The 14,822-nt window shown below is 38.1% G+C and overlaps 3 protein-coding genes across 3 annotated transcripts; all 3 read left to right on the top strand.

Annotated features, from left to right (window-relative positions):
• The first annotated feature begins 224 nt into the window (after positions 1–224).
• LOC139632985 (C-type lectin domain family 6 member A-like) lies at positions 225–3,385 on the top strand. The gene is made up of 6 exons (XM_071498299.1): positions 225–377; positions 483–602; positions 826–1,089; positions 1,180–1,343; positions 1,781–1,926; positions 2,233–3,385. Exons 1-6 carry the CDS (start codon positions 308–310, stop codon positions 2,387–2,389), a joined length of 921 nt encoding a protein of 306 aa, XP_071354400.1. The 5' UTR covers positions 225–307; the 3' UTR covers positions 2,390–3,385.
• Positions 3,386–6,159: 2,774 nt separating this feature from the next.
• LOC139632984 (CD209 antigen-like protein E) lies at positions 6,160–9,352 on the top strand. Its single transcript, XM_071498297.1, has 6 exons — positions 6,160–6,329; positions 6,857–6,946; positions 8,161–8,427; positions 8,551–8,717; positions 8,855–8,991; positions 9,111–9,352. Exons 1-6 carry the CDS (start codon positions 6,218–6,220, stop codon positions 9,262–9,264), a joined length of 927 nt encoding a protein of 308 aa, XP_071354398.1. The 5' UTR covers positions 6,160–6,217; the 3' UTR covers positions 9,265–9,352.
• A 296-nt stretch (positions 9,353–9,648) lies between these two features.
• Positions 9,649–13,903, top strand: LOC139633325 (CD209 antigen-like protein C). The gene is made up of 7 exons (XM_071498928.1): positions 9,649–9,679; positions 10,423–10,449; positions 11,163–11,252; positions 12,736–13,002; positions 13,126–13,292; positions 13,430–13,566; positions 13,669–13,903. Exons 1-7 carry the CDS (start codon positions 9,649–9,651, stop codon positions 13,814–13,816), a joined length of 867 nt encoding a protein of 288 aa, XP_071355029.1. The 3' UTR covers positions 13,817–13,903.
• Positions 13,904–14,822: the final 919 nt, after the last annotated feature.

Below are 14,822 nucleotides of genomic sequence, written 5' to 3' on the forward strand. Positions count from 1 at the left end.
CTACCTCATATCCTTACATCCTTAATTCATAAACAAGTGACACACAATGAAGATTTCTGAGGCCAGGGGGATATCCAAGAACCCAAGAAGTTAAAATAACAAGAGAGTAACAAAAGATTTAAGATTTTCATGAGACAATTCACATAAAAGAGAGCAGGATGTAAAAATACAAGCACACACACTCACTCACCCTCTCACCCACACGCACAGTTTTGTAATATTGACAGAGCAGTCGCCTCCCACAGATGAAAGTGACATGCTGGGGAATCCTGAGTAAAAAACTGAGTGGCCAAAGGGATATCCAGAGATGATTTCAAATGAGGACGACAGTACAAATGGAAAATCATTACACCACAAGAGCAGCACAAGAAGCAAAGGTTGGCACATGTTATTTAAACTTCCTCCATAATGCATTTACTAAACCTACTGTATTATTATCTGTCGTTTACTCTGAGGTCATATCAAAGTGTCTGTTTGTTCAGGATCTATGTCCACGGTCAGAGTTGGGTCCAGAAATCTTCCACTGTATCCACTGGTTATCGTGTGTTTAGGCCTGCTAAACACTGTTCTGCTGTTAACTGCTGTTGTTATTGGGATTTACTGTGAGTAAAACTGGTCCAAGGAAGTTGTTGAATCCCTACTCCACTTACTTAGAGTCAGTTTAACGTACAATGTACTAAACAACTCAATAGACACCATTTATTAAACATATATCATTAACTGTCTTTACCCTCTATATACCCAGTAATATGAATTGGTAAAATATATAAAAACTCAAACTTGTTTTCTGAACATCAGTGGCCTTCTTATCTCTGTTAATCACAGGTGGCAAAGTCTTTGAGGAATCCAATCCCCATGAAATAACGGCAGAGGCACTCTTCATTGAGAAGAATCAATTTCAAATAATTATGAATGAAGCTGTCACATCTCAAAAAGAGGCCGAACAAGCATTTAAGCAACAGTTCGGGAAACATCAGCAACTTAAACTGCAGTTAGAGCGGAACAAGACCCTCAGTGACAACCTTCAGAAGCAGCTTGAGATGCTACTAGTGGAGAGAGCAACACTACAGTCCAGTACATCTGATATGTGTGAGAGGCCATTGCATGAATCTTAGGTGCACTCTGGAATCAAACCATTTCTTCTTGTTGTACCTTCTACTAATATTCCTCTTTTAATAGTGGAAAGCTGTGGACAATGCCTCCCTGGATGGTTTTTATTAAACACTTCGTGCTACTTCCATGCTAAATCACAATCCAATCCCTTAAAGAACTGGATGGACAGCAGAGCAGACTGTATCAGCCGTGGGGCCGACCTTGCTGTGATTGATACCCAGGAAGAGCAGGTGAGTCCACTATGCAGTAAACCAGTGGGGAAATGGTGAGCAGCTGTGATAGTCTTCTTCTTCTTCTTGATATTTTTACGTACAGTTTACTTAAAAAGTTTGTTATCTGCATGGTACAGGCTGACAAAATAATCAAGGCCCCTTCACAACCCTTAAAGTGATGAGGGAGTGGCTGTGTCTTGGACAAAATGCCAGAAACACATAATACAGTCACTACAGCACCACCACAACAAAGTACATTCTCAATAGGTTCAAATATAACTAACTCAACACATAAACAGCTTAGTAGAACAGTAAGAACATTAAGAAGTAAGGTAAATACTATTTATTTGCACTGTGTTTCACAGGCTATTGTATTTTTCATGTTGAGCTCACTGTGGGCCAAAATGGAATCAGTATAAGATCAGAACTCAGACCTCACCTCTGTTTACCTTCAGGTAAATCTTTTTGAGCACCTGCCAAAACTAGGGTCAAGTGGTTCAATGTGGTGGAAAAGGTCTTCGGGACTTTGGATTGGTCTCACGGATATTCAAACAGAGGGTACTTGGATGTGGGTGAATAATGTGGTTCTGCGGGATGGAGGGTAAGCGCTTTAACACTTACTATGCACTGTTGGTGTGTTAATGAGTTTCAGATCAGTTGATGTAAACATCATAACCCAGGAAGACCATAAACCTTGTGAACAGTTGTTGGAAATTTGCAGGATTGATGTAAAATTAGGTATTCATGAAACCACAAGTTGAATCTCCCTGTGCTTTTATCAAGTAAATTGAGAAAGAAACACATTGAATTTGTGATTATATATACACTGATTTAATAAATTTTAGTGTGTTAGTCATTTAACATTTTCATTGGTTACATGCTGAATATAACTTGAGCCATGCTTTAGGTACTGGATGTCCGGGGAGCCCAACGACTATGGAGCAGAGGGTGAGGACTGTGCAGCAGTTGTGAATAGGGACAACCCTATGAAGACATGGTTTGACGTAAATTGCGACCTGACCAAGGAATGGTTATGTGAAATGGAATTCAGCCATTCAGGTTGACTTTAAGTGTCAAACAAGCCGTTATATGACAAGAGACAACAAACACCCAGTTCTCTTTCATAGTAAAAATGTATTGTTCGGAGGTTCATTTACTCATTAATAAATGCATTGATTACATGTAAACATCAGTTTCTCTTCACTGCAGTTGTGCTTGAATAGAAAGCAGGTTTAAACCAATTAGCCAATTGGGCAGTTTATTCCATTTGTTTCTACCCTGGAGCACCGAGAATCTAATACAGTAACTTGAACAATTCACCCCCACTTGGATTTTGTAATGTTGAATCACAATAGAGTGCTATTTTTGTAGGCCAACCTGAAAGTTAGCATCACCCTGGTTCCTTCAACAAAAAGCCAATGGAATATTTATATTGACCTTTAAATTACTGCAGACAAAAAGCTGTGAAACAAACAAAAGTTTATGATACTTAGGCTACATGTTTTGCACAGAAAGATAATCTTCATAGATAAACACAACTTTTATTAAAAATACAATCAGTTACGTAAAAAAAACTTATATTAGCCTACAAACAAACAACAGTAGTTTGATTTAGCATGCTTACCTTTTCTAATAAACCTTTCCTCTTACAAAGTTAGTAATAGTTTGCAAAAGTGTGAGTATAAACACAATGAGGCTTTCAAACCTGACTGGTCAGAAGATCAGTTTTCGTGTTAGGCATAATGACATTTAATGTCCACGACAACCTCTGTGGTCTCAATTATCCACTTGTTAGTAACCAGTCTTTTTTTTTTTTTTTTTTTTTTTTTTTTTTGGAGAAGTTAAAGCATAAAGAAATCATGACTCAGGTATTTGTGTATTTTATGTTGTAGAATAAAACCACACACACACTTTATTTCAGTCATTTTACCAAAAACCTATTTAAAAAACAAGGGCTTAGGGACAAGGGAATCAGAAGTGCTGAAATGCTAATTACTCGTTCCTGCAGCACTCTAATAATATAATGGAAAAAATAAATATGCCAGAATAAAAATAAAAAAACCAAATGTCTCATATTTATATTAGCAGCAAGATAAGTGGGTCTAGATGTGAACACAAAACCACTGAATGTTGTATTTACAGTGCATCCAGAAAGTATACACAGCGCTTCACTTTTTCCACAATTTGTTATGTTACGGCCTTATTTCAAAATTGATTAAATTAATTTTTTACCTCAAAATTCTACACACAATACCCCATAATGACGAAGTGAAAAAACATTGCTTAAAATTTTTGCAAATATATTTAAAAAATATAATAAAAAGGCACATGTACATAAATATTCACAGCCTTTGCTCAATACTTTGTTGAAGCACCTTTGGCAGCAATTACAGCCTCAAGGCTTTTTGAGTATGATGCTACGAGCTTGGCACACCTACATTTGGGCAGTTTCTCACATTCCTCTTTGCAGAACCTATCAAGCTCCATCAGGTTGGATGGGGAGCGTCGGTGCACAGCCATTTTCAGATCTCTCCAGAGATGCTCCATCGGGTTCAAGTCTGGGCTCTGGCTGGGCCACTCAAGGACATTCACAGAGTTGTCCCGAAGTTGCTCCTTTGTTATCTTGGCTGTGTGCTTAGGGTTGTTGACCTGTTGGAAGATGAACCTTGGTCCCAGTCTGAGGTCCAGTTCCTGCTGCCAAAAAACATCCCCACAGCATGATGCTGCCTCCACCATGCTTCACTGTAGGGATGGTACTGGCCAGGTGATGAGCGGTGCCTGGTTTCCTCCAGACATGACGCTTGGCATTCAGACCAAAGAGTTCAATCTTTGTTTCATCAGACCAGAGAAGTTTCTTTCTCATGGTCTGAGAGTCCTTCAGGTGCCTTCTGGCAAACTCCAGGCAGGCTGTCGTGTGCCTTTTACTGAGGGGTGGCTTCCGTCTGTTTTCTGTACCCTTTCCCAGATCTGTGCCTCGATACAATCCTGTCTCGGAGGTCTACAGACGATTCCTTGGACTTCATTGCTTGGTTTTGCTCTGACATGTACTGTCAACTATGGGACCTTATATAGACGGGTGTGTGCCTTTCCAAATCATGTCCAATCAACTGAACTGACCACAGGTGGACTCCAATCAAGTTGTAGAAACATCTGAAGGATGATCAGTGGAAACAGGATGCATATGAGCTCAATTTTTCACTTTGTCATTATGCTGTGTAGAATTTTGAGGTAAAAAATGAATTTAATCTATTTTGGAATAAGGCTGTTACATAACAAATTGTGGAAAAAGTGAAGCGTTGTGAATACTTTCCGGATGTGCTGTACCTCCTTTAATATGAGCTAAAATAACTTCATCACAGGTGTAGCAGTTCTTTTAAAAATCACCTAATGAATTTAGTGGAGATAATTTCTCTGATAATTAAGACATGATGAGTGATTTTTAGGTTAAATACAACTGTATTTATGCCATAAAAAGTTAAGTCAAAAGTTAGGGAGCCCAGTAATACAAAGAAGCACTCACGTTCAAGCCACTCTGCTTCTTGAGGGTATAAAATAAGTGGCACATAAAATGTTGGGTAGTACCTGCCTCAATGGCATGGAGTAGCTACAGAGGAGGGAAAATGGTAGACAAACATTTCCAGGCAGTCTATGGAAAATTTGGAAAGGGTATGAAATTTTCTGACAAATTTCCTTCTTTGTCCAGTTTGTCTAGGCCAATACATTATTTGTGGTCAGTCATCTTGCTGTTGAGTTTCTCAAATTAATTTTTTTTATTTCTACATACAAATAAATTCAACTAATTTCAGTTTCATTTTCGTAATATTCACATGTTTAGATAACACTAGGAAGTAAAGAGGGAAATATGCTGGGAAATATTTCTCTTTTATTTATTGGAAGCTTTAAGATGACAACATTTTCATGGACTGTAATCACAGGAGGATCCACTTTTCCTAACGACCAACTGATAATACTGTGTCCAGCACTGTTGAATGTGGTTTTGCTGATATCTGCTGTTGTCATTGGGGTTAACTATAAGTATGACAGTTGAGAAAAAGTTTCATTTCCTTCTTCTGTGCACTTTCACTGACATAAGACTGCAGAATAGACATTTTTTAACTTATACAAGGGTTACAATTGTTTCAAGCTATGTTCAACTATGCTTTACAGAATGAGAAAATTATGTAGAAAAGTTTGTTCAAAAACATCATTAGGAGTTTTCAAAGAGTATTATTTTCATGATTTTATATGATTTACAAATGGTCTCCATTTTTAACTAGACCTGTCAAACGGGAATCCCACAATTGGTCAACCAGACTTACAAATACTTCCAAATTTGTAAGTATGACCACGTAACAAAACAGAGAAAAGCAGTTTCAATATCCAACTTTACTAATAAAATAGTTTTGGACTACACCATTATACACAGCTTAAGACAGTTGTCTTTGTGACATTGTATTTTCACCTCTTCAACTTATAGATCCACTAATCTTTGGAAGACTCCCTTTGATGAAAACTGTGACGAGCATCGGTTACAGTAGATATGTGAAATGCCATCAAAATGAACTCTGTATACACTCCTGAAGTACTGCTCAAGCAGAAAACATGAACAGACAAGTTACTGTTCTGAGCAAGATACTTAAATGTGTGTTATATGTCTGAGCATTGTTCACTTGAATTTATTGTAACTTAAATATTTTGCAAAGAATAATAAAAACTGTATGAAAATGGATGAGTCAATAATCAATGAATAATATATGTTATTGTAATAAGGCCACACCACAACACATAGTTCAAGCTGATGAAAATAAATTTAGGGGTGGATTTCCAGTATTGGTGGGAATATAAAAGAGAGGGCGAACAGATCAGCGGGCGGTAACTACTGTTCTGCAAAAATGGAGAAACAACAGAGAAAAATGAATGAGAGGCACAAAGGGTCATTTCTAAGAAAAGTTTTCTTCAACAAGGATGAACATTCTCACTCTTCCTATGGAATATTTGGACAAGGTATGATTTCAAAATCTGACGCATTTCTAACATTTTTTCCCCATTCCTTCATCGTGGCTTTCTTTATTCTGTCTTTCTCTGTGCAAATTGCATTGTGATTTTTAAATAAACTAATGGTGTTGTTATCCAAATGTTACTGAATGGAGCATATTCATTATATTCAAGACCTCTTAACAATTATTACATTTCATGCTCTTTTACCTTGCTTTCACTAGTATCGCTTAAAATGAGCATAAATATTTCAAAGGGTCTCTTCACCCAAACTGACAGTTTTGGTTGTATTTCCATCATCTACTGTGTCGTCTTGCACCACCTCAATGAAATGGAAATGAACAGATGTTGTGTATGGTGGTCAAGGTATTGAGTAAATACTCAGAACACTGACAAAAATCAATTCACTAACCTACAGATATCTCAAAACCAAAGCTATCTACATCACTAAATACCAGAAATTCAGAAGGAAAACACATATTTTTTGTATTTCACATTACTGCTCCTGTAAGTGTCTATGAATTACAATATTACAGGTAGAAACAGATCCAACAAATGGGTTATACTGTGTCTGGGACTGCTGAACATTGTTCTGCTGACAGTTGCTGTTGTTCTTGGGATTAACTGTAAGTATGACGATGCTATTTCCTTTTTCCCCTTATGTGGATTTTCACTGTAATTAACAAAACTGAAATGACCCTGTACACACAAACAACACAAACAGCACGAGGTCAAGAGCAACATCAGCAGATTTATGAGGCCATTCTCATGCACAGCAGTGCTTTGAACTACATTACATCAACCTGCTAATATGCTGACAATCAGTCTTTTAAAATGCTAACGTTTTGCAGATATTAGCCAGTTACCTTACAATAATTTGTTCATCCAAAACATTTGGTTTGACAGCATCTGAATTTTTTAGTCATGAATGAAGATTTCTGCTGACACACAAATAAAAATGGGGAAATGTTACAACCTTGCTTACCCTTATTTTAATGAGAAAAGGAAGTGGAAGTTGTATTGTAAAACAACGGATGAACTAAGGACACACCAGAAACAAACAAACAACCAAAAAAAAAAAAATATATATATATATATATAAACACTTTTCTTGCAGGAGCTTTTTAAGGTTACCATTTGATTACCTTTGTACTTTGCACATATTGCATCATAAACAACTAACGTTAACAATGTTCGGTATCTTACTTTGGCATGTTAGCATTTTAACATTTGCTGATTAGCACTAAACCCAAACCTAAGGCTGATGGGAATGTCATTAGTTTTGCAGGTATTTCATTGATCAAAAACCAAATGTCTGCAACAGACTCCATGCTGATCCTTCCAGTACTGTCGAGATATCTCACTCAAAACCACAAATATCAGCATAAAGGTGGTGCTTATCAATGTACACGTAAAGACTGTGACCTGCTGTTGGTGCTCCAGCTGCTCCATTTTGCCATCTCAGGAGCCAAACTGCTGACCACATGAGGCCTTATGCACATTTCCTTCCAGAAATATCTAAAAATTACAAATCACTGTAAATCAATATGATTATATGTATTACAGTATAAACTGTAACATTTAGATGTAGGCTACTGTATGTCAATATAAATATGTTATGTAACATTTCAGTTGTCAGCTACAGTATGAAAACTTTAAGAAATGGTATCTGAGTTTTTACCATGTAATTTACGCCCTGATTAAATCCACAATAAAAAAATTTGAAACTCAAACTTTCACGCACGTACAAGTTTCTGCATTTTTCCTCAACAGAGTTCAACAAAAAGTTTTAAGACAGTGGTCTATGTCTTTGTGACACATTGTGTTTTCATCCCTTCAGGTGCCAAAGTCAAAGAGGGTTCCCTCCAGGTTTCCCACTCAGCTGCAACACAGCTCATTAATGAGCTGAACTACCTCCGTAGCAACCACAGCGATGTGATCGAGGCCGAAGAGGAGGCCAAGAAGGCGTTAGAGAGGGCGATCAAAAACCATGCACAGCTAAAGGTGCAAATTCAGCAGCTGACGACCATCAATGACGGTTATCAGAGACAGATTGAGGCTCTGAAAACAGAGAAGACAAATCTGAAGTCCAATATATCAGCTTTGGGTGAGACGAACTGTATTATAGTTTATAAAAACTTTTTTATAAGTTTATAATTTTTCATTTCATCTGTTAAGTTAGAAAACTAAAAAGCACTCAAAGTGAACAGGACTCTTTTGTTTCTCCCAGAGGGAACCTGTGGCAAATGCCTCTCTGGATGGATTCTTTTCAACTCATCCTGCTATTTCTTTTCTTATACTGAATCCTCCACTGTCATAAAGAACTGGCCTGATAGCAGAGCAGACTGTATCAGCCGTGGAGCCGACCTGGTTGTGATTGATAACCCGGAGGAGCAGGTGGGATGTAAAGAAACAAGGAAGAGGGGGAAATACTGTGGAGAATACACTGTGCCAATAATGATGTTGAAATGAATATTTTTTAATTATTATAAATGGGGCCTTTAAAATATCAACCTCTTTGTTTGCTTACGCAGACATTTGTGAGTGACAACATCAAAATTTTGAAAGGTCGTCGTGGCAACTGGGAGAGCGGATTCTGGATCGGCCTCACTGACATAGAGACAGAGGGGACGTGGGTCTGGATTAATAATGTCACTGAGGTGGAACAGAGGTGATGGATTCTTTACGATTATTTTCACCTTCTTACGTTCATTTGATGACAATAAGTGATGCCCCGTCACCATGACTAAGTAAAATGGAGTAACTGTTTTTTTGAATGATTTCTCTAAGGTACTGGGTAGATGGAGAGCCAAACAATCACGGACAACGGGGAGAGGACTGTGGACTAGCAGTTTATAGAGCCACGAATCCCTGGAAGACCTGGTTTGATGGAAAGTGTGAGGATCATAGGTTTCACTGGATATGTGAAATGCCATCAAGATAAACGGTGTATACACTCCTGAAGCACTGCTCAAGCAGAAAACATGAGCAAATGTTTGGAAGTGTCTTGAATAAAATACCTGTAAGATGTGTGCTGTGCTTCTGGACATTCACTTGAAGATATTCTAACTGTATTTCAGTTGTCATTATGTGGTATACTTACAGACATCTGCACGCACTGCTAGCGGCTACCCTGCAAGACACAATACTTATTTTGTTGTTTTATGCACACAAAATAAAAGATAAAAATCTACCAAATCCCAAATGAACAATATTTTTTTTTACCACCGCGTCGTCTAAATTTACTTTCAGACGGGACGTGGCAACGTCACCGCTGCGCTCTGAACCCCATTATTTCCAAAGGCTGACGCGCAGGCGCAGAGCAGCCATGGATGAGCGCGACGCGCAGCTCGCTGAGCGTTTTTAAGTATTTAAAGTTCCATGTAGTTGACCTTTGACCGCTGTGACGAACACCTGCGCGGCAAATAGATACAAACTAAAGTAAACGGAAAGTCGACCTGGAAGCGGTTGCTATGGAAAGAGAGCCCCTTCACAAGCCTAAATTCCCCCGAGCTGCTGTCTCTACCTGAGGACGCCAACACCAAGCCGCTTCTTGCCGCTTCACTTTTTCTTATTAACGGGGCTAATGCTAACACTTGTTTCTTAGCACTGGAATGAAAAATCTGTGTTGCTGGCAACATCCATGCTCTACACACGGCGGGAGCTACCTGCTTCGTTGTGACGTGTCCCGCTAGAAGTTTTGAAAACTCCGCCTATGTTTTCTCTGTCTTCCGGCAGCTGTGTACTCGACCGTTAACCAAAACGTCTGCAATATCCTCAGCATTAAATATGATTAAACTGCCCTCTGTGACTGTGTGAAAACATATGTTTATGCCACATTGATGAGATTCCCATGAGCCTAAACCTGTTAGCATGCTGCCCTAATGCAGCCCGGCAGTGCTGCTAGCGTGGCAGAGGACTCTTGGTCATCTAAGAAACCATCCGTGTGGGAATCGAAAAGAGGAATACTGAGCCACTGAAACACCAAGTCACTTCAACACATTCTTGCATTTCTGAGGAAGTGATACAGAACACATGCAAGCACACGAAACCTTGATGAAAACCACCCTGTGTTCTCCATGAAACACTTGATTTTCCTAAGAACACATCTGCAGCGAACTGGACATCAGTGAGAAATGAACAGATATTTAAGGGGTGGATTCACACTCAGACAAGCTCGTCCTCTTTAGAGATACTAAAGGAGAAGGCAAAAAGGTCATTGGGCAGTTCCTGCAGCACTGCAATGGAGAATCCACAAAGGACAAATAATAGGCAGAAAATATCATTTATACCAAAGTCTTCTCAGGTTTTCTTCAACAGCAACGGAGATTTTCATTCTCGCTATAAAATATTTGGACAAGGTAGGACTTTAAAATCTTAAACCGTGTCAGATACATTTTTTTACTTCCTTTCCATTTTTCTTCATTGCATTCTTTTTTTACTCTTTCTCTCGACACGTGAAATCATGAGTCATCTATAAAAGCAGATCATTTTTAAGTAGCTGAATGTTATTAGTAAGATGTAATTGAATAAAGAGCATTGCTGTGGATAATCTGTTAGGCTAAGTCTTACTACCAAGCCTCAGTGTTTGTAGCTATAAAGTTGTATAGTTCCCATGGTTATCACCTATCAAACCCTTTACTTTGTTTCACAAATGTGATTTAAAATGAGCAGAAATATTTTTTAAGGGTCACTTCACCCAAATTGATAGTTTTGGATTTAGTTGCTACATCTGTTGACTCCTCTTCCACCATCTCAATAAACTGGGTGTGAACAGATTTATTGTGGTCAAAGCACTGAAAAAATGCAATTGACAAAATGCAAAAATGACAATATTCACAGGTGGAGATGGATTTAAGCGACCAGCTATTCTGTGTCTTGGACTGCTGAACCTTGCTCTGCTGATAGTTGCCATTGTTCTTGGGATTAACTGTGAGTATGACAGTTCATATGAAAATGAAACCTCATTTCTCTCCTCTGAGGTATGCTATGAACTTTGGGTAATTCCCTCAGGCAAAGTCTGCAGAAATGCAGATTTACAGGAAATTTGCTTAAAGGGCTTAAATGTCTGGTAGACAGCCCTCATGCCCTTGATGGTTTTACAGTTGCACAACCCTAAGCCTTCATATAATTACTGGGAATGCACCTCAATGTCTGTGAGTCTTTGAGGGTGGACATTGGGATTGGGCCCTTATACAAGAGATAATTAATTACAAACAGCACCAATGGTATGAAATGGTATACACTTCCTGTCTCAAAAATGGTCAAAAATGGACATAGGCTCTGTGTCTGAAAAGTGAAGCAAATGCAGAAGTGCCTTAAACCTGCATTCTATCTAATGACCATCAGGGGCGACTCCACTGGTTGCAAAAAGTCCAATTGTATTGAAGTCTATGGGAAAATGGTCCCCCTTATCATTTGATTCATTACAGCAGTACATGCAGCAAAGAGTTGCCCTCACAACTCGGCTATCAGGTTGCTCCTGAACAATATTTCATGGCCAATACTTATTGAGACGTTTTACCTTTAGGGGCTATTTGTAAATTTTAATCTGTCACTGAATATGGTTTCTTGCCAAACTTACAAATAGCTCCTTTAAAACCACAAAGCTCAACCTCAAACCAACATTGCCATCCATAGAACTGTGCTGAAAATGCAGCTGAAATAAATATTGACAAAAGTGAATCTTGCCATTGGGCCATTTGAAAATTAAAAATGTTTTACCATGTAACAATTTGTTCATTAGGAACATTCAGTTCAACAGTAGCTGAATTTTTACCAATAAATTTGAAGATTTCTTCTGACAAAACAAATACAAATGGGGAAATGTTGCAACCTTGCTTAACCATCATTTTTAGGATGAGAGGAAGTGAAAGTTTGTTCCACAATGTTACATAACATATTTATTAAAATATTAACATGTGATTAGCACTAAACCCAAACCTAAGGCTGATGGGAATGTCATTAGTTTTATATATCAATTGCACATTTCCTTCCAGAAATATCTAAAAATTACAAATCATTGTAAATCAATATGATTATATGTATTACAGTATAAACTGTAACATTTAGATGTAGGCTACTGTATGTCAATATAAATATGTTATGTAACATTTCAGATCATAACTGTTGGCGTTTGGTTTCATGAGTGTTTCTGAAGATAAATATTTTAAACTAGAATATAACAGGATTTCAGAATGTGCAGAGTTGTCAGCTACAGTATGAAAACTTTAAGAAATGGTATCTGAACTTTTACCATGTAATTTACGCCCTGATTAAATCCACAATAAAAAAATTTGAAACTCAAACTTTCACACACATACAAGTTTCTGCATTTTTCCTCAACAGAGTTCAACAAAAAGTTTTAAGACAGTGGTCTATGTCTTTGTGACACATTGTGTTTTCATCCCTTCAGGTGCCAAAGTCAAAGAGGGTTCCCTCCAGGTTTCCCACTCAGCTGCAACACAGCTCATTAATGAGCTGAACTACCTCCGTAGCAACCACAGCGATGTGATCGAGGCCGAAGAGGAGGCCAAGAAGGCGTTAGAGAGGGCGATCAAAAACCATGCACAGCTAAAGGTGCAAATTCAGCAGCTGACGACCATCAATGACGGTTATCAGAGACAGATTGAGGCTCTGAGAACAGAGAAGACAAATCTGAAGTCCAATATATCAGCTTTGGGTGAGACGAACTGTATTATAGTTTATAAAAACTTTTTTATAAGTTTATAATTTTTCATTTCATCTGTTAAGTTAGAAAACTAAAAAGCACTCAAAGTGAACAGGACTCTTTTGTTTCTCCCAGAGGGAACCTGTGGCAAATGCCTCTCTGGATGGATTCTTTTCAACTCATCCTGCTATTTCTTTTCTTATACTGAATCCTCCACTGTCATAAAGAACTGGCCTGATAGCAGAGCAGACTGTATCAGCCGTGGAGCCGACCTGGTTGTGATTGATAACCCGGAGGAGCAGGTGGGATGTAAAGAAACAAGGAAGAGGGGGAAATACTGTGGAGAATACACTGTGCCAATAATGATGTTGAAATGAATGTTTTTTCATTTTTACAAATGGGCCCTTTAAAATATCAACTTCTTTGTTTGCTTATGCAGAAATTTGTGAGTGACAAAATCCAGAATATGAAAATCAGTTCTGAGTGGTGGCTGAACGGATTCTGGATGGGTCTCAGTGACACAGAGACAGAGGGGATGTGGGTCTGGATTAATAATGTCACTGAGGTGGAACAAAGGTGAGAGCTGGAGAATATTGTTGTTAATGTTGTAGTGATTTTGGAATATTAATGAATAAACAAAATGGAGTAACTGTGTTTCTTCTGAATGATTTGTCTCAGGTACTGGATGATAGGAGAACCAAACGACCAAAATGGAGAGGACTGTGGGATTGCAGTTTCTAGCTTTGATAATCCCTGGAGGACCCGGTTTGATGGAAACTGCCACAGGAAGCAGTTACACTGGATATGTGAAATGCCATCAGAATAAACTGTGGATACACTCCTGATGCTCTGCTGAAGCACAAAATGAAAGCATATTTTTGGAAGTGTCTTTAATAAAATACCCTCAAATGTATGTTATGTGTCAGAGCATTTTTCACCAAGTCCACACTGTCAGCTGTTATTCCTTTTTTTTTTTTTTTTTTTAAATCTATTTACCTCTAACCAGGAAATATCTGTGTCAGGAGAGCAAAATACTGGGCTATTAAAACACTAAAGCAGGAAAACATACACTGAGAGCATGGAAGAAGTTTCAGAGGACACACACACGCGCACACACACACACACACACACACACACACACACACACACACAAAAACACAAGTAGGGCTGGATTATTCAGTCAAATAGACTAAAATTTCAAACGATTTTCTCGAGCAAACTTACAAGTTCACACTCAGCTTGCTGCTTTATTTAGTAACTTGTTCATGATAAATATGAAATTTGACTCAAATTGTAGAAGTGCTCCACAAAAATAACAATATTTAACATGGCTGTAGGGGAATGTTAGGGAATAAACACATTTACTTGAACAGGGGCATGAGTGCTATGGCCTTTAATGTGATACGCTCTATGTGCAGAATTTCATTAACCTTGCACTATTACACAGAAACTTTTAGGGTTAAGATTCTTATAGATTATTGCTCTTGCTATTTCTTCATAGCAAAACAGTACATAAAAGCCATATTAAACTGTGAGATTATGTGATACTGCAGCCACAGGAACATGCTGCATGGTAATTGGATTAAACAGAAATTAATTTAGGAATGTATGTGAAGTAGGCAAAGTCTCAGCTGAAATAGTGAAGGTCTTCAAGATAGATTCTATAAAACTGGACCTCAAGAAAGAAAGTGGAATCCACCATAAGGTCCTCATTATGTCATCATGTGTCATTGCTGTAGTAGACGATGTTCCAAAAATTACTTTATGAAACTTTATCATTCTATAAACTTTGTACGAGGCCTCTACTTAGGTGGTTCCCAGGAATTATTTCA

The sequence above is a fragment of the Trachinotus anak genome, unplaced genomic scaffold (assembly GCF_046630095.1).
Source record: "Trachinotus anak isolate AG129_WGS33_773 ecotype Australia unplaced genomic scaffold, CSIRO_AGI_Tana_v1 ptg000015l, whole genome shotgun sequence".
Classification (NCBI taxonomy): domain Eukaryota; kingdom Metazoa; phylum Chordata; class Actinopteri; order Carangiformes; family Carangidae; genus Trachinotus; species Trachinotus anak.

What these genes read in the sequence shown, in the direction of transcription:
- LOC139632984 (XM_071498297.1), top strand. Translation starts at nt 6,218, where the DNA reads ATGGAGAAACAACAGAGAAAAATGAATGAGAGGCACAAAGGGTCATTT. An exon ending in GTCCAATATATCAGCTTTGG is followed by an intron (nt 8,428 to 8,550) that starts GTGAGACGAACT and finishes TGTTTCTCCCAG; the next exon opens with AGGGAACCTGTGGCAAATGC. An exon ending in TTGATAACCCGGAGGAGCAG is followed by an intron (nt 8,718 to 8,854) that starts GTGGGATGTAAA and finishes TTGCTTACGCAG; the next exon opens with ACATTTGTGAGTGACAACAT.
- LOC139632985 (XM_071498299.1), top strand. Translation starts at nt 308, where the DNA reads ATGATTTCAAATGAGGACGACAGTACAAATGGAAAATCATTACACCAC. An exon ending in GAGCAGCACAAGAAGCAAAG is followed by an intron (nt 378 to 482) that starts GTTGGCACATGT and finishes CTGTTTGTTCAG; the next exon opens with GATCTATGTCCACGGTCAGA. An exon ending in GTCCAGTACATCTGATATGT is followed by an intron (nt 1,090 to 1,179) that starts GTGAGAGGCCAT and finishes CTCTTTTAATAG; the next exon opens with TGGAAAGCTGTGGACAATGC.
- LOC139633325 (XM_071498928.1), top strand. Translation starts at nt 9,649, where the DNA reads ATGGATGAGCGCGACGCGCAGCTCGCTGAGC. An exon ending in CTGCAGCGAACTGGACATCA is followed by an intron (nt 10,450 to 11,162) that starts GTGAGAAATGAA and finishes CAATATTCACAG; the next exon opens with GTGGAGATGGATTTAAGCGA. An exon ending in TTGATAACCCGGAGGAGCAG is followed by an intron (nt 13,293 to 13,429) that starts GTGGGATGTAAA and finishes TTGCTTATGCAG; the next exon opens with AAATTTGTGAGTGACAAAAT.